Below are 24,543 nucleotides of genomic sequence, written 5' to 3' on the forward strand. Positions count from 1 at the left end.
CACATATCCAGGCCGGGGTCTCAGGATCACGTGAGAATAGGCCGTCCCAAATTCCAGGCACGCTTCGTCTACAGAAAATGCATGCAGGTCCCCTACCCTTTTGATGGAGGCCAATGCAACCAGGAGCGCTGTCTTGATTGACAGGAACATAAGCTCCACTAATTGCAGAGGCTCAAAGGGAACACTCTGCAGGGCAGTTAGAACCACTGAGAGGTCCCAAGAGGGAACGAGAGAAGAGCGAGGAGGATTTAGTCTCCTTGCTCCTCTCAGGAACCTGATGACCAGGTCGTGCTTTCCCACGGACTTACCTTCGACTGCGTCGTGATGTGCGGCGATAGCGGCAACATACACTTTCAGGGTGGAGGGAGACAGCCTTCGCTCCAACCCATCCTGCAGGAAGGAAAGCACGACACTGATCGGGCATGATCTGGGGTCTTCTGAGTGAGAAGAGCACCAAGAGACGAAGAGGTTCCACTTCAATGCATAGGCATGTCTAGTGGACGATGCTCTAGCGGAAGTGATGATAGCTACCACCGCTGGTGGTAGGGTCCTCAAACCGACCTCATCCCGTCCAGGAGCCACACGTGGAGGTGACAAAGGTCGGGAAAAGGGCGCCAAAGGGTGCCCCGTCCGTGAGAAAGGAGGTCCTTCCTCAGAGGAATCGGCCAGCTGTGCGCCAGTGCGTCCGTGCCGAGCATGCCCTCAGTCAGGGAGTAAAACTGGGCGCAGTGGGACGAGTCGTGGGAGGCAAACAGGTCAACCTGTGCGTCCCCGAACTGATCCCAAATCAGCTGAACTGACTGGGGATGGAGTTTCTATTGTCCAGGAAGAGGCTGAAGCCGTGAGAGCTCGTCGGCTGCACAGTTCAGGTCTCCCGGGATATAAATTGCTCGAAGGGACCTCAGATGCTTCTGACTCCATAGGAGGACTTGGCGGGTGAGTTGCGACATACGGCGCGAGCGTAGACCACCTTGTCGGTTGATGTCGCGGTATTGTCTGATCGGACTAGTACGTGCTGGTTCTTGAGCAACGCATGGAAGCGGTGCAGAGCGAGACGTACTGCCAGCAACTCGAGGCAATTGACATGCCATAAGCGGTGGGGTCCTGTCCAGGAACCCGCGGCAGCATGCCCATTGCACATGGTGCCCCAACCCGTGGAGGAGGCATCCGTTGAGACAACAACATGCCTGGAAACTCGTTCTAAGGGTACTCCCGCCCGTAGAAAGCTGAGGTTCGTCCACGGGGTGAAGGACTGATGGCAGGTCGGAGTAACTGGTACTCGGAACGTGCCTTGATGCCATGCCCACCTTGGGACTCGATCGTGAAGCCAGTGCTGAAGGGGTCTCATATGAAGCAATCTGAGCGGCGTTGCCGCGGCTGCAGATGCTATATGCCCCAGGAGCCTCTGAAAAAGTTTCAGTGGAACCGCACTCTTGCCCTCGATTTGTCTGAGGCGAGTCAGCAGTGACTGCGCGCACTCGCTCGTAAGCTGCGCGCACATGGCAACCGAGTTGATTTCCATACCGAGACAAGAGATCCTCTGCACGGGGCAAAGTTTGCTCTTCTCCCAGTTGACCCGAAGGCCCAGGCGGGCTAGGTGCCGGAGCACTAGGTCCCTGTGTTCGCAAACCTGGTCCCGAGAGTGAGCAAGGATTAGCCAGTCGTCGAGATAATTCAGGATGCGAACCCCGTGTTGCCGTAGCGGCACAAGGGCTGCCTCGACGACCTTCATGAAGACGCGAGGAGACAGGGCCAGCCCGAATGGGAGAACCGCGTACTGGTATGCCTGCCCCTCAAAAGCAAACCACAAGAACGGTCTGTGTCGAGAAAGAATGGAGACATGAAAGTAGGCGTCCTTCAGGTCGATCGCAATGGTGTCGACGGGACGTTACGTCTCCCGTTCCATCCTTCAGGGAACGAGCAATACATTAGTAACCGAGGTTTCAGAAACTGCTCTTTTATTGAAATTCTGGGTATCACCCGGGGGCCAGTGTCGGAACAAAAACATAAGGAAACAAAAGATTCACCTCCCAGCCCTCCACCGGGGGAAGGAGCGGCGCGTTCACCATCTCCTGAAGAGCAGTCTGATCCACCTCTGGGTCGCCTGTCTCAGGGTCGTTTGCACCTTTGCTTGCCTCCTGGTTTGGCAGCGGCCTGGATGGGCATGGTCGACTTCCTGCGGATTGCTCCATGCCGAGGCCTGGGTGTTGGCTGCTGCTGAGGCTTCACGGGAGCGGTCGACCTCGGCGACGAGCGGACGGAGGGTCTGCGGCCGGCGGATGGGCGGGGGCAGCATGTGTCGGAGTCATCTCCAGAGGACTGAAGCTCCCCCTCCGATGCTGCGACCGACATCTGATCATCAGGAGGAGCCCCAAAAGACACGACTGGTCGTCCATGAGAGGGACCAGCGCGCTCTTCTGGAGGCTCCAGCGGCTGCAGCGTTTGTGAGGCGTGAGGGGCCCACGGAGATTGCCTCGGCGGGGAAGCCCTCACTGTAATCCTCAGATCACCCTGGCTAAGTGCCGAAGTAGGCCTATTCGGAGGTCCAGAATAGGCACTAGATCTGGGCATTGGCGAGGGGACTGCACCTCCCTTAATGTAAGCGAGTCTTGATCATAACGCTGCCATAGTTATATTCCCTGAAGCTGCCTCAGCATGCTGAATGCCCAAACACGAGAGGCAACTATTGTGGCCGTCTGCAGGTGCCAGGGAAGCGAAATGACATCCTGAAAAGGAGACATGGTCACGCTTTTTGCTTTCAGTTGAAAATAAAAAAAGAGAAAATAAAACTATTTTAGTTTTAGAACAGAGTTCGATTTTTCCAACATGTAGAGTCTCTTCATGCAGCACTCGTGAATTACCTCTCGGCTCTGAAGTGAAAGACAATGTGTACATGGCGGGGCGTGTGATGCAATTCACGCACGCCAACGTTCATTGGCTGGTTCTGTAGACACTCGAAGATGATAGGGCTCCCTGAAGTGATCCCAATTATGTTGTCACGTTGCGACTGATAGGGAAATACACATCTGGCTTACCGAGGCAGGAAAAAACTTTAATAGAATCAACATTGCACCAGTTCACCTCCAGGATTAATTTGCATATTAGATAGTGCTTGTGGTGAACTTTGTAAGAAAGTAATATTTTGCCAACAATGCCCCATTTGCTTTGACATTCTCATGACGTTTAATCTTTGAAGTTCTTAATGCAGCAAAATTTGGCTTACACTGTTTGCGAAGAAACTGAATGTCTTGTCCCATGTGACACGTCAAGGATGGTCCCACACCGGCTAAACACACTCTGGCTCAGCCTGCTACAGTAGCCACACCCCCAAACTAACACTACTGGTTGAGTTGGAAAAAGATTGACAGCAGACAGCATCTCTATGTTTTGATGTTGCCTGGGGGCTGAATGTTTACTTTTGGGGGAGATAAACACATGAATGGCATACTAATACTAGTCAATTAACAATACATTGGGTCAACATATGAAAGAAAACTGTGCTTGTCAAGCCATTCTTGGATAATTTCCATAAAACCAGTGCAATTGAGGTACCGCAAAGGTAATAAGCAGCAATACATATTTAACTCCAAAACTAAAAGAATGCATGCTGCTGCAGCAAATAAAAAAATAAAAAAAATAATTAAATAAAAGTCAGCTTCTAAAAAATTGGTAGACCTGTACTTTTGAGCATACAAGCAGTTTTCTATGGAAGCTTGTTTCCGCCACAGAATATAACATAAAAAAGGCAATTGCGACTTTTTATTGCATAATATTAAGCTGCAAATGCAAGTTAAGTCAGAATTGATTGATATAAAGTTGCAATTGCATGTTATAAAGTCAGAATTGCATGATATAAAGTCACAATTGCACGTCAGTCTTTTTTTCCTGAGAATCTGGCTTTATAACTCGCAATTGAGAGTTTATATCTCAAGATTCTGAGAAAAAAGTCAGAATTGCAAGTTATAAAGTCAGAATTCTGAGAAAAAGACAGAATTGCGAGATGTAAACTCACAATTGTGATATTAAAAAGTCGCAATTATCTTTTAAAATGTGTTTTATTCTGTGGCTGAAACAAGCTTCCATAGTTTTCTTTGGCAAGGAGTGCAGCCCCAGACTGCAATTTTTTTCTAAACTTAACCACTGTATATCATAAAACTAGCCCTGTTTCACCCAACAAGTGCAGCCTCTGCCATCACCATTACTCCCATGAGCCTTCAGTGGAAGTGTTTGATGACACAGAGGGTCAAGGGTAAGGACGAAAAATTGAGTCATGAGGGAATTTGACTGGTTAAAAGAAACATGATGTAAGCTTTATCTAAATCTCAAAGGTAAACAATGTTCATGTGTGTGAGAAACAGACAGAGAAGCTGAGCGTGGACACTACAGACCCTATAATATGACCTGCTTCTTGTGTCCCTCTCTCAGTTTGTGGGGAATAAGCAGAACAGGACACTATAGAAAGTGCAATGACTGCAATCCTGCAACGGAGCAAAAAACAGTTTGTGCGGAGTCCACACTTGACTAAACCAAACTGTAGGTAGCCTACATCTCTTTGATGTTAATCTACTTAACAGGAGAAAGACAATGATAATCTATATTACATGTAAAAGTATGCCCTGTAGTGCAAGTGCCTCACTTGGTCACACCAGTAGAGGAGGGGTGGCGTTGGCAACATTAGAAACAACTGTATCTTCATCCACATTCCCATGGGCCTGACTGATGCCACATGTATCTGTCAGCCTGCATCCATTGCACCAATTTATGACCTATGTGTGTGTGTTTGAGTTTTTATGTCCTTTAAATTCCCTGTACATCATCTCTCTCTATCTCTCTTTCTCTCTCTGCACCTTAGCGGAGAACAACAAGCTAGTCCCAACTGCTCTTCCCATTACGTGAACAGAGAAACAAAAACACTCACACACACCAACACACACAATAATGATTCTAGCTTAAACCTCTCTGCAGGTTAAGAGCTTGATTATAGAGCTTTGGCTGTCAAAAGTCATTTTGGCTTGCAAAAATGGTAAACATGGCAATTTGGGCTTTCTTGTTGATTTGATTCCTGCTTGCTACATGGAGTGGAAGAAAATCAGAGGGAAATAGTTGCTGCTGTTCATCCTGTGATCATGTGGAGATAGATGTTTAGCACTTTAGTTCAGTGCTTTTCAGTTTCTAGGTTGGACCAACAAATAATTGCGTGTAAGGGACAATGCAGACAGACATACCATTTTGAGGGAGTAAAAATATATATACATGGCATTTACATTTACCTGCATTTGTGTATGGATGGATGGATGGATGGACAGTCAGTACCTGGTGCTGAATTAAAGTGCAGTGTATCCAGGGGTGTGAAAACACCTAAGGGTGTAATCGCCTGTGTTTCTGTGCTTGAGAGGGCGTGCAGGTGTTGGCAGCTTTTTACACTAATCACAGTTTATGCTCATAGGCTTCCTCTCTTTCACATACACAAACACACAACTTACCAAGCCAGTACTCTCCAGTGATTTTTCCAAATCCTTCTCTGTAGGAGTCCCACTCCCTGAAGAAGTTCACAGACCCATCCTCCCTGCGCTGGATCACCTGACACACACACAAAGCATAACAGAATGATGCATAACCAATTCAAATAGAAAATGTGTGGTCAAAACCTTTTTAGTGGGTTGCAGAGTATATATATTTTTTAATGACTGATCTTAATGTGGCTTCTCATAAAGGAAAGTGTTTTTGAATTGAAGCAGGGCTATTCAGTTTCGTGAATTTCTTCGCTGTATTCTCGTTTTTTGCAAGCAGGTTTCTCTATAGAGCTCACCCTACAGCTTCAGAATAGATATTTGACAACACTGTCGAAAAACTCGTTGGTGACTCTCAGATACAGTATAGTAGATCAAGGCCCGCCGACCCAAAGTTGCAAGGGTTTTTTTTCCGCTCACAGGCGATATGGGGGGTGCGAGACGACCACCATTCAAACCGAAAAAAGTAATATAACCATTCCAATGACTCCAAAGCTGTTCAGTTAAGGTAAAAAACCTGCATAGTTCACCTTTAAGTAAACAATGCTCTTCCTCAGAGTAAATCCGTGATAATTGTGGATGAATAAATCAAACTCTCTCAGTAGAGACTGATATGACACCTGAACAAATATGATGGAACAGCTCAGCATCTGATCTTATAAGGATGTTATTATTTAATGAGGTATGATATCTTGATCTAGTCAAAAGTGACTCAAACGAGTAGGACTTAAAGAGCTTGTTATCATGGGCGTCAGTTTGGTTTGAAATGTGCTGGGGAGAGAGACGCATTCGGAAGTGCATTTTCAGAAGTGCCTGGGTACAATGACGCATTCATTTTTGTTCTCTTTAGCGCAGGTCATGTTTCGAAAGACGACGTCATGATGTAGCTTACTAATGTAAGCTCTGCAAGCTACTATGCAGTGGCGGCGTTTCACAAAAACCTAGAGTAGCCTATGGCATTCCGTCTGGCAGAGGCGCCGCAATAGGGCAGACAATTGGCTGGGGCCCCGCATTTTAAGGGGGCCCCAGAGGGTTGATCATTTAAACAATCAGAAATATTAATATAAAGACGCAGCAACATCAGTGGGGCCCCTCGCTACGCTCGTTATGCTTTTACCTTTTTCAAACTGGTGCAGCGCTTACTCGCGGTATAGGCAAAAATGCATGATTTGATTTGTTAAACATGAAAATGTCTTATCCATCTGGCATGGCAGCTCGCTCTAACTTTAACCTAGATAAATGTTCGCTATTAAATGGATATTAGGTGCATATTCAAAGTGTGTGTGTGGAGACGTGGAGCGCGCACTGCGGCAGGCGTCGGCGCGAACACTTGCATTTTCCTATCAACAGTGGAAACAACATTAAATACTCGATCTTTTCTGGTCATACAGAAAGGAATAATGCATCTGTCGCAAGTACTTTTATTTGGGTAAACTTACAATAACAAGAAAACGTTGTGCTTTTGTCAAATAAAATAAAACAAACAGGGCGCGCTATAATTATCTCCATGGCGTGAACTGGAGCGCCAGTGAACTGGAGCGCTGGAGCGCCAGCTCAATAATGAACTGAAATACAGCCTCAAAAACATTATGAATATTTTTATATAAAGCTCGAAATGTTCACTTTTAAACGAAAAAATTTGAATCGAAAGCAAATACCGGCTGATTAGGCTGTCATCCATATGAAAGGTGCATTTCTCTCTAAAGGCGCATCCACTTTACGGAGATATGTTTGGAGCCGACACTGATTTAGAAATATATATTTTTATTAATAAACAATAAAAATGCCTCATTATTTTTTCAGACATGTTATCATTAGTCTGCTTTTGCCGGTGCTTTGCGGCAAGATTTATGCATGTGGAATAGGAATAGGCTATATTCCTCCATGCACTCAGTATTTAAGCAGAAATTAATATAAACGTGAGAAAAAAATAAAACGAGCTCCACAGAACATAAAACATTAATTTTATTTTATTTTTCGTGTTCGCATTTATGAGGAAAAAACGATGTTACGGACGTGACAGTTCTCGGTTACGGTCGCCACACTCTGAAATCGTCAAACGTCTGCTTTAAAACATTCACAGACCTCAATCAGAAAGCACAAAGCCTTCTTTAAAGTGAATTTCGTTTTGTATTAATTGTATCTTAATTTTAATCAATGTTTCATCAACCAATTGGCTGGATTTAATAAATAATAAGTAAAGCAGATAATAGATAGCTCACGACGACAGGGAGGCGCCGGCGCATGAACTGGAGCTCGTCTCATAAATGAACCGAAACTCAGCACAGCCTATGCCTCACAGACCTGAGAAATATATATATTATCTACAGAACGCTTTAAATCATACTTTTAAACAGAACCATTCAAAACGAAAGAAAATTATGTAATCCGTATGAAATGTGCATTTCTCTCCGGCGCGTTCACTAGCATCGTCAACTTCATCTTTGCAGCGAGACAGAAAACACTTGTTTATTAATAAATGTCTACTTGCTATATTTGACATATTCAGATTACTTTTGCCAGTTCTTTGTGACAGCTTTTAGGTGATTTATTGGCAGCGCCACCCTTATGTTACATGAACGGGTCACCACTGCATCAGCACCGATTTTTTTTTTTTTTATCCCCCAAAAAATCGTGACACGAACTGAATCGTGGGTCAAACATTGTGATACGAATCGAATCGTGGCTTTGGTGTATCGTTACAGCCCTACTAGCAACCCTAAAAAGTGGTGGGTACAAAATGACTCATGACGAAATCTGGTGGGTACGCGTCCCCACCGTCCCCCCCGAAATTGACGCCTATGCTTGTTATGAATTTGCGTATAGACACATCCACAACACATACTGTACAGTGCCAAAAGTTTGAGTATGTGTAATCCCTCTAGGTAAGTGGCATGTTTTCAAAACTAATAATTACTTTCATTTGATTGATGCACTGTTTTAAGCCTGTTACCAACTGCCACGGATGGCTCAACGAGGAAGACGAAGATGAATGAAAAGTAAGGCTTATTTAGATAACTCAACGATGGTCCAAAATGCATAACAGGGTGTAAAACGCAAGCAAAACCAGGCAACTGAAGAGTGCACTGAACGAAACTAAACACAAATGTAAATGAGGGACAAAATTATAAACACCTGTGCTGATTAAATTAATTACCATGACAACTGATAAGTGTCGGGAAAACTGAACAAAGGAACACAAGTGACTGAAAATGACAAACTAAAGTCCATGCTAATGAAACTAAGATTGAGTGTCTGTGAAAACGTACTCGGTTACTAACGTAACCTCGGTTCTCTCTAGGAGAGGGAACGAGTACTGCGTCGAAGAACGCTACGGGAAAGATATTTCTTTGTCGAGATTGAAGCCAAAAATTAATCCTTAATTTTGTAATATTGTAAAACGCTTTTCTGAAGCATACAACCTAGGCGGAGCAATACAGCTCACCCATTGGCTGCTCTGCCAGAAAAGCACAGCCTATGCGAGGCCAGGACGCTGACTAATGAGGACGCTTCGCGCCCTTCTGCGTCACCTCCCGCCCAAACAGGCGTGGCCTAGGCCTATAAATACGAGCATAGCTGTCTAACACGCCGATTTTCGTCAATGAAGCGACGCAGCGTGGACACGCACGGCATGAGACGCAGTACTCGTTCCCTCTCCTAGAGAGAACCGAGGTTACGTTAGTAACCGAGTACGTTCTCTTACGTAGAGTTCTCTCGTACTGCGTCGAAGAACGCTACGGGAACCCTATGCAAACCGCCGTGCGTGTTCTTGGATCGACACAGACACCTAAGGGCGCGCGCGCCCTGGTATACAAGCGCCTACCCCAAGAAGTATAGGGAGAGCGGCTAAAATAGCATCATCCCTTATAGTAGTGCCTCTTAAGGCATAATAGCATATATATGTAAATATAGATATATATGAAGGGTAATAGCATGCTCATGGGACACATTGTCAGTGAGTGATGCTTAAACATTGAAGTGACCTGGGCCGCAGCGCGGGGCAGGAACACTTATACATATTAGACATTGAAGTGACCTGGGCCGCAGCGCGGGGCAGGAGCACTTGTACATATTACCATTGAAGTGACCTGGGCCGCAGTGCGGGGCAGGAACACTTATACATAGTCTTCTAGACCGAGAGCAGTTTAGCCTGCAACGCAGGAACCTCTAGGTTATAGAACCTAATAAATGTAGACGGGGAGGCCCAGCCTGCCGCCATACAGATATCATGTAACGAGATTCCGCTATACCAAGCCCATGAAGAGGCCATGCCTCTCGTGGAATGTGCTCTGATGCCCAAAGGGCATTCCAAGCCTCTAGATGCGTAGGCTAGCGCAATGGCGTCCACTACCCATCGAGACAGACTCTGTTTCGTTGCGGCTCGTCCCTTTTTTGGAGCGCCCGCTGAACGAAACGAAGAGCTGCTCCGTCTGTCGAAAAACAGCGGAGCGGGACACGTAAGCTCTTAATGCCCTGACCGGGCAAAGGGAGCTATTTCCGTCCTCTGAGGCCGGCAGGGCCGACAGGGAGATGACCTGAGCCCTGAACGGTGTGTTGAGGGACTTAGGCACGTACCCATGCTTCGGTTTCAATACGACTATAGAGTCGTTTGGCCCGAACTCCATACAAGAAGCTCTCACTGAGAGCGCTTGCAAGTCTCCCACACGCTTCACTGAAGCGAGAGCCAAAAGAAACACGGTCTTGAGAGACAGGTGTTTCATGTCAACTGAGTGAATAGGCTCGAAAGGGGCCCCTTTCATAGCGTTCAACACTGTAGAAAGGTCCCAAACGGGGACTGAAGGAGGCCTTGGAGGGTTTAACCTCCTGGCGCCTCTCAGGAAGCGGACCACCAGGTCGTTCCTGCCTAGTGAACGGCCAAGCGTTGGATTAACGAACGCTGATATGGCAGCCACATAGACTTTGAGCGTGGATGGGGTTCTTCCCTTATCCAATAGCTCTTGCAAGAAGGAGAGAATCTCCGGTTCTCCACACTGAAGTGGTGACAGACCTTGATCTGAACACCATCCAGAGAACACCGACCATTTGGAAGCGTAGAGCCGTCTAGTAGACGGAGCCCTAGCTTGTTCGATCGTGTCTAACACTCCTCTTGGGAGGTTAGCGGGTACCCGTTTATGGCCCATACGTGTAGGGACCAAAGCTCGGGGTGAGGATGCAGAATCGAGCCCTCGGCCTGTGAGAGGAGGTCTCTCCTCACTGGAATCGGCCACGGGGCAGTACTTTTCAGTCGCATCAAAGCTGGGAACCAGGTCTGATTCGTCCAGAATGGAGCAACTAGCAGTACTGAGCATCCGCTCTCCTTGATACGCTCCAGCACTTGAGGCAGGAGTGAGACAGGAGGAAAAGCATAGAGCGGGCGGCGGGGCCAGACTCTGGCCAGCGCGTTCGCGCTCTTCGAAAAGAATTCTGGGCAATGAGCGTTTTCCTGGTTTGCAAACAGGTCTATTTCCGCTCTGCCGAACGTTTTCCACAGCAGACGCACTGTCTGTGTGTGTAGGGACCACTCTCCCGTGGGAACGTTGTTCCGTGAGAGTCTGTCCGGGCCTACGTTCAAGTGGCCTGGCACGTGCATTGCTCTTAACGAGCGCAGGTTGTGCTGGGCCCACACCAGTATGCGTTCCGCTAACCTGAATAGGTTTCCGGGATCTCACGCCACCCTGGCGGTTTATGTAGGCTACTACCGACATGTTGTCCGAGCGGACCAGGACGTGGTGTCCTTTTATCCGGGGACAGAAGCGCCTCAGCGCAAAGTCCACTGCCATCATTTCCAGGCAGTTTATGTGCGGTAGTTCGGCTCGCTCTGACCACTGGCCAAAGAGCGGACTGCCGTCGAGCAGTGCTCCCCAGCCTGAGGTGGACGCGTCCGTGGACACCACCTTCAGGCTCGAGGAAGTCCCCAGGCTTACACCTGACCGGTACCAGTCTGACGCTCTCCATGGTGTCAGGGCTGAAATGCATTCCTGAGTGACCTTGAGGCGATAACGACCGTGTAGCCATGCTCGGCGCGGTACGCGCGCTCTCAACCAGAACTGTAGTGGGCGCATGCGCAGCAGGCCCAACTGCAGCACTGTTGAGGCTGAGGCCATGAGGCCCAGCATTTTCTGAAATCTCCTGAGTGGCACTATGTGGCCGCTGAGGAAGGATTTCGCCATTTGCAGGGTATTTCGCCTGCGCTGTGATGACAGCTGTGCTATCATAGACAGTGAGTTCAGATCCAGTCCTAAAAAGGAGATCCTTTGACTGGGAAACAGTGAACTTTTCTCCCAATTGACTCTCAGACCTAAGCACTCGAGGTGATCGAGTATTAGTGTCTTGTGGTGAGCGAGTTCTGACGGCGATTGAGCCAGAATTAGCCAATCGTCCAAATAGTTCAGAATTCGAACGCCCCGGAGTCTCAGGGGTGCCAGCGCCGCGTCCATGCACACTGTAAATGTACGAGGTGCTAGGGATAGGCCGAATGGCAGGACTGTGTACTGATATGCCCGGCCCTCGAAGGCGAATCTCAAAAATCGCCTGTGACGTGACGCAATTTGTATGTGGAAATACGCGTCTTTCAGATCTATTGTCATAAACCAGTCTCCTCGGCGAATTTGCGCGAGGATACTTCTGGTCGTGAGCATTCTGAACTTCCGCTTTGCAAGCGTTTTGTTCAGACGCCTTAGATCTAAAATGGGTCTGAGACCCCCGTCTTTCTTCGGTACCAGGAAATATCTGCTGTACAGGCCCCCTTCGCTCTGAGCTTGAGATAAAGGCTCTATGGCCCCTTTTGCTCAGTAGCTTCGCTATTTCGGCTCGAAGTAGATGTGCTACTTCTGTTTTTACCGTGGTTTCGACTTTTCCCGTGAAACGGGGAGGGCGTCGATAAAACTGTAGCGAATAGCCTCTTTTTATAGTCTCTAGCACCCATTCTGAAACCCCGGGTAGTCCTTCCCATGCATCTGCACGTGTGACTAGGGGTTGAATGTAATCTGGGCTCTGGTCGCGAAATGGCGGCGACACGAGAGCAACCATGTGCTGTGACATGGACGCCGTGGCGTCTGAGGCGGGGGACATGTTTAACACAGTATGCGTCCCGCGCGCGCTCGACTCTCTGAGTTGAGAGAGCACGCGGGGCGAGCCCTACGGGGCTCGTTATGTTTGTGAATAAACGTGGGCGCTTGGTGGCGGGCACATTTATAACACCGGGGACACTGTGTTTGTGTACTGACTGACCGTTCGTTAGTTTCGTTTTTACAGAAACCGCGGAACGTGCAGTGTGTAGTGGTTGTGGGCACTGGACAGTGGGCACGCTCACTACACGTAAAGCACAATCGGTGTGAGCCGATTTTATGTGTGCAAACCCTGTGTTGAACGGGGCTGTGCTTGCACGGGTTGAAAAACCGGGCTCTGGTCGCGAAATGGCGGCGACACGAGAGCAGTCGTGTGCTGTAACATGGGCGCCATTGCAGCGTGATGCGGGGGCGCGCTTAATCGAGCGGGCAGCCCGCGCGCGCTCTCAGCTCTCTCAGCTGAAAGAGAGAGCGAGCCCCGTACGGCTCGGCATGTTTGAGAATAAATGTGGGTGCGTGAACGCGGGTACATTTATAGCACTGGGAAGTACTGTCTATTAGAACTGACTGACCGTGCATAGGTTTCGTTTCATAGAAACCGTGTGACATGTAGCTTGTAGTGATTGTGGGCGCTTGAAAACGGGCACGCTCACTACATATAATGCACAATCGAAATGAGTCGATTTATGTGTGCAAGCCCTGTATTGTGCGGGGCTGTGCTTGTGTGTACAGATGGGCACTGGGTCGTGGGCATACAGTTACACACATTACATCATCGGCCATGGCCGGGACACCGTGTAGCACAGAGAGTACTGTCTATCAGAACCGACTGACCGTACATTCGTTTCGTTTTTACAGAAACCACGGGACATGCAGTGTGTAGTGATTGTGGGCACTGAAAAGCGGGCACGTTCACTAGCTTACATGTGAAGCACAACCGACACGAGTCGATTTTATGTGTGCAAGCCCTGTATTGTGTAGGGCTGTGCTTGTGTGTACGAATGGGCACTAGGTCGTGGGCATTACGGATACACACATTACACCATCGGCCGTGGCCGGGAAACCAGTAAATACATTTTCAGATTTACCTGGGGCGTCGTGAAAACGGCGTCTGTGTGCAGGCAAACGGGCATTGATGCCGATTTGGTGACTGCAAAATACACTGGCACGGTCGCGAATGTTGGGACTGTGCGAGCGAGACATTTTAGTGAAATCCGGCCGCGGCGGGATTTTAACACTGTAGCTTTCCTCGAAGCAGAAATGCGCATCCTGGCTGAAAACGGGGCTTTCCGGGACTCCGCGATTTCTTCGTGAATTCAGGAAGAAAAAGGCGCGGGTCGTGAGGACGGTAACGTACGTTCCTCTGCAGAAAAGCAGCCGTCCAGCCGGTAAGCGCATCGATGCTGGTCTTTCTCCGTCGACGCTCACGAGCGGCGGGGGAGGGGAGATCCTCGGAGCTCGCCCATCCCTCGCTACCCGAAGCGAGGAGAGAACAGCAGTCGTCCTCCACAGACACGGCTTCATCTTCCTCGTCCATGACGGACGCGGCGGCACACAGCGGCCCTTGTCCGTCGGTCAGAGAGTCCAGCGAAGCGGGCGGAGGAGCTAGCGGCAGCAGCGGCGAGCACCTCGTGGTGGAGGGAGGTTCCGGGCTCCGCTGAGCACGCCGCTTTTCACGGCGCGGCACTACAGCGGGCGGAAAAGATGCAGCTTCAGTAAATGAACGCCAGGCGAGTCCGCAGAGTCACCGTAGGCATCAAATTACAGTGATGGCAGCCGCCATCGACGAGAGCTGAAGCTGCGTGATACTCACAGGCAGGAAACACAAGCACGTGGTCCCCGTCGCTGAGCGGGGCTCTACACGAGCCACAGGAGGTGCGAGACATCTTGAAAAAGACGCTCGGCTCTTTTAGTGTGGAAAAACTGTGTGACGCGACGGCGAACACACACACAAAACACACACACATAATGTAAAGGATATTCCACGCCGGAGAAGCGCAGCAGGGAACGGCGGCTGAAGGCGGCGATGACCAGCGGCTTCAGGTAAGAGGCGCGTCCTGCTGAGGTGCTTGTATCCAAACGGCTGTAGCGGCTCGAATCCAATCCAACGATGCGTGCAGCTTCGTGAATTTAAGAAAATCGGCGTGTTAGACAGCTATGCTCGTATTTATAGGCCTAGGCCACGCCTGTTTGGGCGGGAGGTGACGCAGAAGGGCGCGAAGCGTCCTCATTGGTCAGCGTCCTGGCCTCGCATAGGCTGTGCTTTTCTGGCAGAGCAGCCAATGGGTGAGCTGTATTGCTCCGCCTAGGTTGTATGCTTCAGAAAAGCGTTTTACAATATTACAAAATTAAGGATTAATTTTTGGCTTCAATCTCGACAAAGAAATATCTTTCCCGTAGCGTTCTTCGACGCAGTACGAGAGAACTCTACGTAAGAGAACAACCAATTTGCAGCATACTCAGCATTAATTACTGTAATTGTTAATTAATTAATTAATTAATTAATTAACTGTATAACTGTGAAACTCTAGAATATACAGTACATTCTAGCTGTACATGGCAACCATTCACTGAAGATACAGAAGTATTCTGCTTATGACACATTGTATTCATAGTACAACATTTGGTCAGGTGAATATGTAAGCAGGTGGACCTTGTTTTTGTTTTGATTCAGTAAAGAAGTGAGAAGTAGGAAACAGGGTTGATCCAGTACAGAATGACAGCTGTCAGTCATCTTAAAGTTTTTGCTCTCCCCCACATCACTCCTGCCCTGTAGCTGCCCTGGAGGCTCCTGGGAGATCAACCCTGCCTGCACTGAACTGAGGCAGACATTGCTGTCAAGGTTGAAATTACACATGCATCCACACAGACATACAATCATGCTTGGGTGTTATCTTGCCTTTTTTTCTACAGATTTAAGGCAGGCGAGTACTGAAGGTCAAAGAGGCATTGACCATCACTGTCTAACTGTCTGGAGAGAGTGAGACAGGGAGTATTAAAGGTGAAATCAGAATTGGCTGACCCCAATTTCGCTGTCCCTGTCACCTAACAGCTTTCAGGAATGAACCAATCGCTCTCCAGTACATATACATAAAAGAACAATGGGTTCAATGTAGAGGTTTTCCCAAAAAATGTTTATAGTTAGTTTGTACTTAGCCTATTCCCTAATGAGAACTGATCACATATTATTAGGGATAGTTAATAAAAACATTAAAATTCTGTCATCTTTTACTCACCCTTATGGCACTGAAAATGAAAAAAATAATGATAAATGTTTCAGCTGTTTTTGTCCATACGATGAAAGTCACTAGAAATGGAAACTTTCCACTTTCTAAAAGGACAGTGTAGCATCTGGACCAATCAGACACACACTAATCATTCATTATATATTTAATGAATAATCCAGCAAACTCACTCTCCCAACATGTCTATGAAACTCCCCCCGAAACTAACATCCCAAATGAAGTTAAAACACTGGATTTTCCAGAGAGTTGTGACTCTCACTTAATCCTTACTGAGAAGGAGAAATAAACCCTGTTAATCCTATATATTATATATATATATATATAACCACTTGAGAAATGTATAAACATGTATCTAATTTTCCCATCTCATGATTTTCCTTTTATGTGGTTTGGCCTATGGTTAACCAAAATCATGTGTGGCATGTTTAGTCTCTATAAACTCCAAACTCCGTCCCCCATTTGTTAATTTACATTACATTTTGCTAACTTTGTGACGCATTAGTATTATAATAATCTTGAAGATTCTTCTCTTAAACAGCCAATTAAATGATATATTCAAATACCTCCAAGAACACAATGGGTTGTAAAAATTTCCCTCCAAAGGAAACACTTCTTATTGGATTGTCACGAGTATCACATATTGCCGCAATAGCATCCTCTACCCCAGATACGGCTCTGACAAGGATTGCAAACACTGGTCTCCTACCACCGCCTATACATCTTGAGAACAGATTTGAAGTATTAATGAATGTAAATGAGGAATCTCCAAACGTGATGAATGTGATCGAACACAGACTGGATAAGCCAGTAGCTAACACTGATGCTAACTTGCGCTCAAGGTCGAGCAGACAGTGGCACTCAGCTCAGAGCCTAGCCGAGCACACGACTCTGATAGTGGGCGACTCCATTATCCGAAACACTAGTAGCAGGGATACAACTACGTGCTGCCTTCCACAAGCAACAATTTCTGATGTAAACAGGGAACTTGAGAACATTCTGATGAAACATAAGACTGCAAATCGACTCATCATTCATGTGGGGAAAAATGATATTCATAAAGAGCAGTCAGAACTCCTTAAGAAGGATTTCAATGAACTTCTTGAAACACTTAAAAGACTGAAAGTACAAACATTCATCAGTGGACCACTCCCAGCAAGAGGAACAAACAGGTTTTCACGGTTGCTTGGGCTTAATACATGGCTCCAAAAAACCTGCAATATAAAAGGAGTGAACTTTATTGACAACTTCAATCTTTTCTGGAGTCAGAGGCAACTGTTCCAACAGGACGGACACCACCCAAACAAACTTGGTTCAAGAGTGCTAAAGGACAATATCTACTTCTCCCTCAATCATCCTTCTGCAGTGTGTGCCAATCCACTCAACCTGAATGGCACACACACACCTGGACACAGTATGAATGACCACAGGACTTCAATCCAGCACCTGAATGGACATGCGGTTGACACGTCACACAAGGACAATGATAACACCACTCAGCCACAACAACTTCTGCTCACGGACACAATCTCAGCTGAGCCCTGCCCACAGACAGACTGTGACATACTAGAACTGCTCCAAGATTCAACACCCAAGGACGACTTCCTGGAAAACAGCCAGGGAAACCAGGACAGCATATTACAGCCTCCGATAACACCAGAACAACAACAGCCCCTCTCACCAGACACGCTATCTCTATCTCCAGCATCTCCACTTCTGTGCTTCTCAGAGAGAATGGAAAAACTGGTCTTTGCTGGAACCAAACTATCCCACTCTTTTGCAAGCCCACAGATATCAACCAAAAAACGACAGGCCCCAAAACCACCAAAGCCTGCGGGCCCCGCTCGCCCTCCCCCCCCTCCTGCAAGAGTTCTTCGGGCTCTGCCACAACGACAGGGCTCACACCCTCCTCCTCCGGCTCGAGGTGAACTAAAAACAACTGATACCAGCTCTCATTGATATGTGACGGGTCCCCGCTATGATAACAGTAACTTTCTCAAATGTTTACAGAACAAGCGGGAACCCTGTGTGCCTGTATCTTTCTCTATTGCTGTTCGATTACATGATAGAAAGTCTAAGGCCTTCAAAAGCCGTACAGCAAACCCATCTAATCTGGTGCCTATTACACGCCAAACTAAGACTGCTGTGCGGACAAAAAGTAAGACTGTTAAGTTAGCACTCTTAAACATCTGCTCACTTAAAAATAAATCACTTCTAGTCAATGACTTAATAACCACATACAACCTGGATTTTATGTTTCTAAATGAAACTTGGCTAGAAGACAACTGCAGTGCAACTGTCCTAAATGAAACATCCCCTGATAACTATACTTTTATGAGTGTCTGCAGAGCGGGTAGGAGAGGTGGGGGAGTAGCTGCTCTTTTTAAAGATGTCTATCCATGTAAGCAAATATCATTTGGTAATTACCCGTCTTTTGAATATCTGGGTATTGTGTTAAAAGGTGCTCCACGCATTTTACTAATCATTGTTTACAGGCCTCCAAAATACTCTTCAGCCTTTGCTGAGGATTTTACAGAACTGTTATCAACCATTTCCTCAGAGTTTGACTGTTTTGCTATTGCCGGAGATTTCAACATCCACATAGACAATGCAGAAAACAATATGGCAAAAGAAATCAAAACTGTTTTAAAAACTTTTGATCTGACTCAGCATGTACATGGACCGACACACAATCGTGGACACACTCTAGATTTACTTATCAGTAAGGGTCTAAACATTTCATCGATTGTTATTAAGGATGTAGCACTGTCTGATCATTTCTGTATTTTCTTTGATATATTGATCTCTCCTGCCATTGAAGCTAGATCTGTGTCTGTCAAAAAGAGATGCTTAAATGAGAACACTAGTGTACTATTTATGAAGGCTATATCTTTAACACCAAGCATATCTGCTGACTCTGTTGATTTTCTCCTTGATTCTTTTAACTCAAAAGTTAAAAGTGTAATTGATGATATTGCTCCTGTGAAGGTCAGGAAGAGTGGTAGACAAAAGGCACCCTGGAGAAACTCAACAGCAGTGCAAAATATGAAAAGACAATGCAGAAAAGCAGAGCGCATGTGGCGGAAGACAAAACTTGTAGTCCATTATAACATCTACAAAGACACCATCCATGCTTTCAATATGGAACTAGGCAAAGCTAGACAGACTTTCTTCTCAAATATTATTAACAGCAACTTAAACAACACACGCACTCTTTTTGCTACTGTAGAGAGACTGACAAACCCCCCGAGCCAGATTCCCAGTGAAATGCTCTCAGACAGCAAGTGCAGTGAGTTCGCTTCTTTCTTCTCTGAGAAAATCAATAATATCAGAAAGGTGATCAGCACATCCTTGAGTTGTACTAGGGTCAGACAGATCAGACCACAACCTGAGAAAGTTACTATGTCTGATTTCAAAGAAATTGATGGCAAAATTTTGGAAGAAACCGTACAGCACCTTAAAACATCAACCTGCGCCCTTGACGCTCTTCCCACATCTTTCTTCAAAAGTGTGTTAAACAGCTTAGAAGCAGATCTCCTAGAAGTGGTAAATGCCTCACTTCTCTCTGGAAGTTTTCCAAACTCCCTGAAAACTGCAGTTGTCAAACCCCTCCTAAAAAAGAGCAATCTGGATAAGACTATATTAAGCAATTATAGACCGATCTCAAATCTTCCTTTCATTGGCAAGATCATTGAAAAAGTTGTTTTCAATCAGCTGAACAAATTCTTAAGCTCGAATGGATACTTTGACAATTTTCAATCTGGTTTCCGATCGCATCACAGCACAGAGACAGCGCTCATAAAGATAATTAACGATATTCGCTTAAATACTGATACAGGCAAATTATCAGTGCTGGTACTACTCGACCTCAGTGCTGCATTTGACACTGTTGATCACAACATACTTCTTGACAGGCTGGAAAACTGGGTGGGTCTTTCTGGGATAGTCCTAAAATGGTTCAGGTCATACTTAGAAGCGAGAGGTTATTATGTGAGTATAGGAGACCATAAGTCTGAGTGGACATCCATGACATGCGGAGTTCCTCAAGGCTCAATTCTTGCGCCACTCCTATTCAACCTGTACATGCTTCCAATGAGCCAAATAATGAGAAAGAACCAAATTGCTTACCACAGCTATGCAGACGACACACAGATCTACTTAGCCCTATCGCCTAACGATTACAGCCCCATTGACTCCCTGTTCCAATGCATTGATGAAGTAAACAGCTGGATGTGCCAAAACTTTCTTCAGTTAAACAAAGACAAAACTGAAGTCATTGCGTTTGGAAACAAAGATGAAGTTCTCAAGGTGAATGCATACCTCCACTCTAGAGGTCAAACAACTAAAAATCAAGTCAGGAATCTTGGTGTGTCTCTAGAGTCAGACCTTAGCTTCAGTAGTCATGTCAAAGCAATAACTAAATCAGCATACTATCATCTAAAAAATATTGCAAGAATTAGATGCTTTGTTTCCAGTCAAGACTTAGAGAAACTTGTGCATGCTTTCATCACCAGCAGGGTGGATTACTGTAATGGACTCCTCACTGGCCTTCCCAAAAAGACCATAAGACAGTTGCAGCTCGTACAGAACGCTGCCGCCAGGATCCTGAGCAGAACCAGAAAATATGAACATATCACACCAGTCCTCAGGTCTTTACACTGGCTTCCAGTCACATTTAGGATTGATTTTAAAGTATTATTACTGGTATATAAATCATTTAATGGCCTAGGACCTCAATACATTGCAGATATGCTCACTGAATATAAACCCAACAGATCACTGAGATCATTAGGATCACATCAACTAGAAATACCAAGGGTTCACTCAAAGCAAGGAGAGTCCGCTTTTAGCTATTATGCCAGCCGCAGCTGGAACCAGCTTCCAGAAGAGATCAGGTGTGCTCCTACAGTAGCCACTTTCAAATCCAGACTCAAAACACTTCTGTTTAACATTGCATTTACTGAATGAGCACTGTGCCGCTGTTCGTCCGTCTGTTTGCACTGTATTTTATTTTATTTTTTTTAGCTTTGCATTTACTGAATGAGCATTGTGCCACTGTTCGATATTAAAGTTTTAGTCTGAGAAAGAGCTAAGAATGTGAATGCTGGGCTAAGGAAAGTGAAAAGAATGTGCAAGTAAATGAAAGAGAAAAGAAAGTTGATACAGGGAAGTCGTAAGAAGATTGAAAGAGAATAGAAAGTTGATAGATGGTAAGTAAGAAGATTGAAAGAGAAAAGGAAGTTGATAAATGGTAAGTCATAAGAAGATTGAAAGAAGATTGAAAGAGAATAGAAAGTTGATACAGGGAAGTCGTAAGAAGATTGAAAGAGAAAAGGAAGTTGATAGATGGCAAGTCGTAAGAAGATTGAAAGAGAATAGAAAGTTGATAGATGGTAAGAAGATTGAAAGTCGAAAGAAGATTGAAAGAGAATAGAAAGTTGATAGATGGTAAGAAGATTGAAAGAGAAAAGAAAGTTGATGCATGTAAGTAAGAAGATCCTTTTAAAAGAAAGATCTATAATAGCTACCAGTCGATATAAAATACGTCCGACTGTTTGCACTGTATTTTATTTTTTTTTATTTTTTTTTCCAAACTGTGATTCAGGAAGATTTTATTAATTTTTAGGGCTGTCTGATTGGAAGAGATTTTGAAGGGGAACGGGAGAGCTTCACTCCGACGAGGCGAGTGAAGATTAGCTATACTATGGAGAGTATAGAGGTTCGCTGTTTGTTTAAAACAGCAAAAGTGAAACGTGCTCTGTGGGGGCCCAGTGGGGCAATACTGGTGTGGTACACCACCCCAGCAGAGGACGTCCCTGGATTAGGTCCAGTGGCACCGCAAACCTGCTCAATCGCTTCCATCTCAGATAGGGGTGATTATTAATTATCAGGGCTGTCTGATTGGAAGAGATTTTGAAGGGGAACGGGAGAGCTTCACTCCGACGAGGCGAGTGAAGATTATCTATACTACGGAGAGTATAGAGGTTCGCTGTTTGTTTAAAACAGCAAAAGTGAAACGTGCTCTGTGGGGGCCCAGTGGGGCAATACTGGTGTGGTACACCACCCCAGCAGAGGACGTCCCTGGATTGTAGGTCCAGTGGCACCGCAAACCTGCTCAATCACTTCCATCTCAGACACGGTTTTAATTATTCTTATTTCCTTTGATTATTTTAATTTCTTCTATGTAAAGCACTTTGAATTACCACTGCTTAGCTTTGCATTTACTGAATGAGCACTGTGCCACTGTTCGTCCGACTGTTTGCACCGTATTTTATTTTCTAAACTGTTTTAATTATTCTTATTTCTTTTATTATCTATGTAATTATTTTTATTTTTATTTCTTCTATGTAAAGCACTTTGAATTACCACTGTGTATGAAATGTGCTATATAAATAAACTTGCCTTGCCTTGCCTTGCCTATTGGCTCACAGACCCCCAGAGGGTGTGACATCTTCACGGTTTAAAAATCACTGATCACAAGATCAGCCCCTCTCTTGGCCTTCTCAGTACGTTCAGGGTGCCGTGCTGTCCTGCGTAGGAGGCAGGAGGCTTTGACTTACAAACAGCCATGTGCTCATTCAGGAGAGAGAGGACTCTCTTAACCACGACAGAACCAAGGTTCATGGGACGAACAGGTGGGTTGATTGTAATATTAATTTTACTACATTAAGTTAATTATATTAACTGATCCAAATATTCATGATCAATTATAACCAGTTATTATTAAATATTAATATTTCATATAGCTAATTCATTACAGACAGTTAAAATCAGTAAAATTAGTTCCTTACGGCCTGACTTGTATATTAAAATCTTTGAAAGTGACACAATCACTTTAAATATGAAAAATTATGAATGCACAAAATAGACTATGTCAAATATAGCTATAAACATTAAATACGATTGAGAAAACAAATTAAGTTTGATGTTAGTTTGAGGTTTATGTTGCCATATTTTATGTAGTTTGTGTAAATGTATCTGTTCATCATGCAAAGGTATTGTGTCAGCATAATATATCAGTTGGGTCATATTAATTGCTTTATATCTTTGTTACAGTTTAAAAGCTCTGGATTAATAATATGGACAATACATTTATTTAAAACATTATAGATGGGTGAATCCTGTAGGACCATAAAAATGTATGTAATTTCACACACAGCTATTAATAATATAAATAAAATAATTCACACATGAGGAAAATGTTTGTGGTTAATGTGTAGTCTCTATCTATTCTTGCAGGAGGAAAAAAGAATAACCAAAATGTTCAATCAGCGGTTTCATGTCATTCGCACAATCAACAGACTTCATGTCACCGCATATAATATTAGCCTCTCCACACCCTGGTGTTTACAGTAATTGATCCGAAGCCCTTACAGTGCAGTGATCTGTGAATCTCGCCCTGTGGTCTTTGTGTCATGACTGTGCCATTTCACCGCAAATGACAAACTGCATCCAAAATGTCAGTCGCTGCAGACTCGACTAATTAAAGATTCTCTTTTAATTAAAGTCACCACCGGAGGATTATGGCAGCTGAGGGCATCGTTGTGGTTCTTCGGTAGAGAACCTTTGTGAAATTGATACCCTTTTTTTCCATCATATGATAAAAAAGTGAAAATGATTTGTCCTCGCTCGAGAAGGGCTCTGTTGTGTTTGCTAATTGCAGGTTAATTCTTAAGTGCTATTTGACATTTGATGTGTCACTTGGGTTATGCCTTTTACATTCCTCAGGGAATAAGATGAAGTATTAAGCCTGCATCATTAAAAGTTTGAAGTTTATTCCATTCGTTAAATATTTAGAAGACCCAAGTCGTGACTTCATGGTTTAAATTCTTCATTTGTGTAAGGAGAGTTATTATTAAGTTTTAATTAATAGCTGTGTCCAATGGAACTGAACTTTTGAGAATTTTCTTGGCCTTACATTTAGCCTAGGGATTCACCTGTCTTTAATAAAAAATAACTGAAATATGGGCTCTATTCGTATTGGGCTGTCTGTATGAGAGAGGAAAATTAAATCATTCATCAGTTTGAACGGTCTTTACACCTCCATTTGTCTATGCTTCTCATCGGTATTTGTAGATTATTAATCAGTCTCATATGAATTGCAAGATTTCAACAGGTTTCAGATTTTTAAAATGCAGCTTACAGCATTGTAGGCTACATGAGGATACTTTTATATGCAGTATTTATTTTCCACTAGTCAATTCTTAATATTCCTAATGCAAGGCAACATCATTTCAACACAAAATCAATAAATAAATTTTGCACGCAGCTACAAAGAGAAGAATTTTCATTAGTCATTGTAGTAGAAGGTTTGTGAATTTATTATGCACAAATTCCTCTTGTGTATTTATTTATTTATTATTAAGCCAGCTCAGCATTTGAATTTGATCAATGACTGGCTGTTTAGAATTAAATCCTTGATTTTTTCCATCATGTCATGAGATTGCATACAACTTTAATCTTGAGCTCACTTGTGTGCACTCTTTTAAATGTAATACTAGTAATACATACTGATAATATTATCTTTAAATTTTTAATTCCCTATGCAACTGAATAAACACCTTTGGTGATGTTTTAAAGCAAAAATGTTTGAAAACATCGCCAAGGTGTTTTGTTTGAAAGCAAAGAACCACCACAAAGCAGGACATTTTAAGGAAACTTCATATATTTCAAACCAAATACCATATTGTTCTGAATATAAGACAACCCCCCCCCCCCCCCCCC

General features: G+C 44.9%; 1 protein-coding gene across 3 annotated transcripts in view; it reads right to left on the reverse strand.

The window, feature by feature from the left end:
* The window catches only part of fibcd1b (fibrinogen C domain containing 1b), a 134,294-nt gene that overhangs the window by 42,135 nt on the left and 67,616 nt on the right, over positions 1-24,543 (reverse strand). For all 3 annotated transcript variants that reach the window (XM_079608786.1, XM_079608787.1, XM_079608785.1), the window contains one exon: positions 5,484-5,580. In XM_079608786.1, the coding sequence (XP_079464912.1) occupies positions 5,484-5,580 (97 nt within the window). The remainder of the gene's footprint in view (positions 1-5,483; positions 5,581-24,543) is intronic.

The sequence above is a fragment of the Phoxinus phoxinus genome, assembly GCF_949152265.1.
Source record: "Phoxinus phoxinus genome assembly, chromosome: 3".
Lineage (NCBI taxonomy): Eukaryota > Metazoa > Chordata > Actinopteri > Cypriniformes > Leuciscidae > Phoxinus > Phoxinus phoxinus.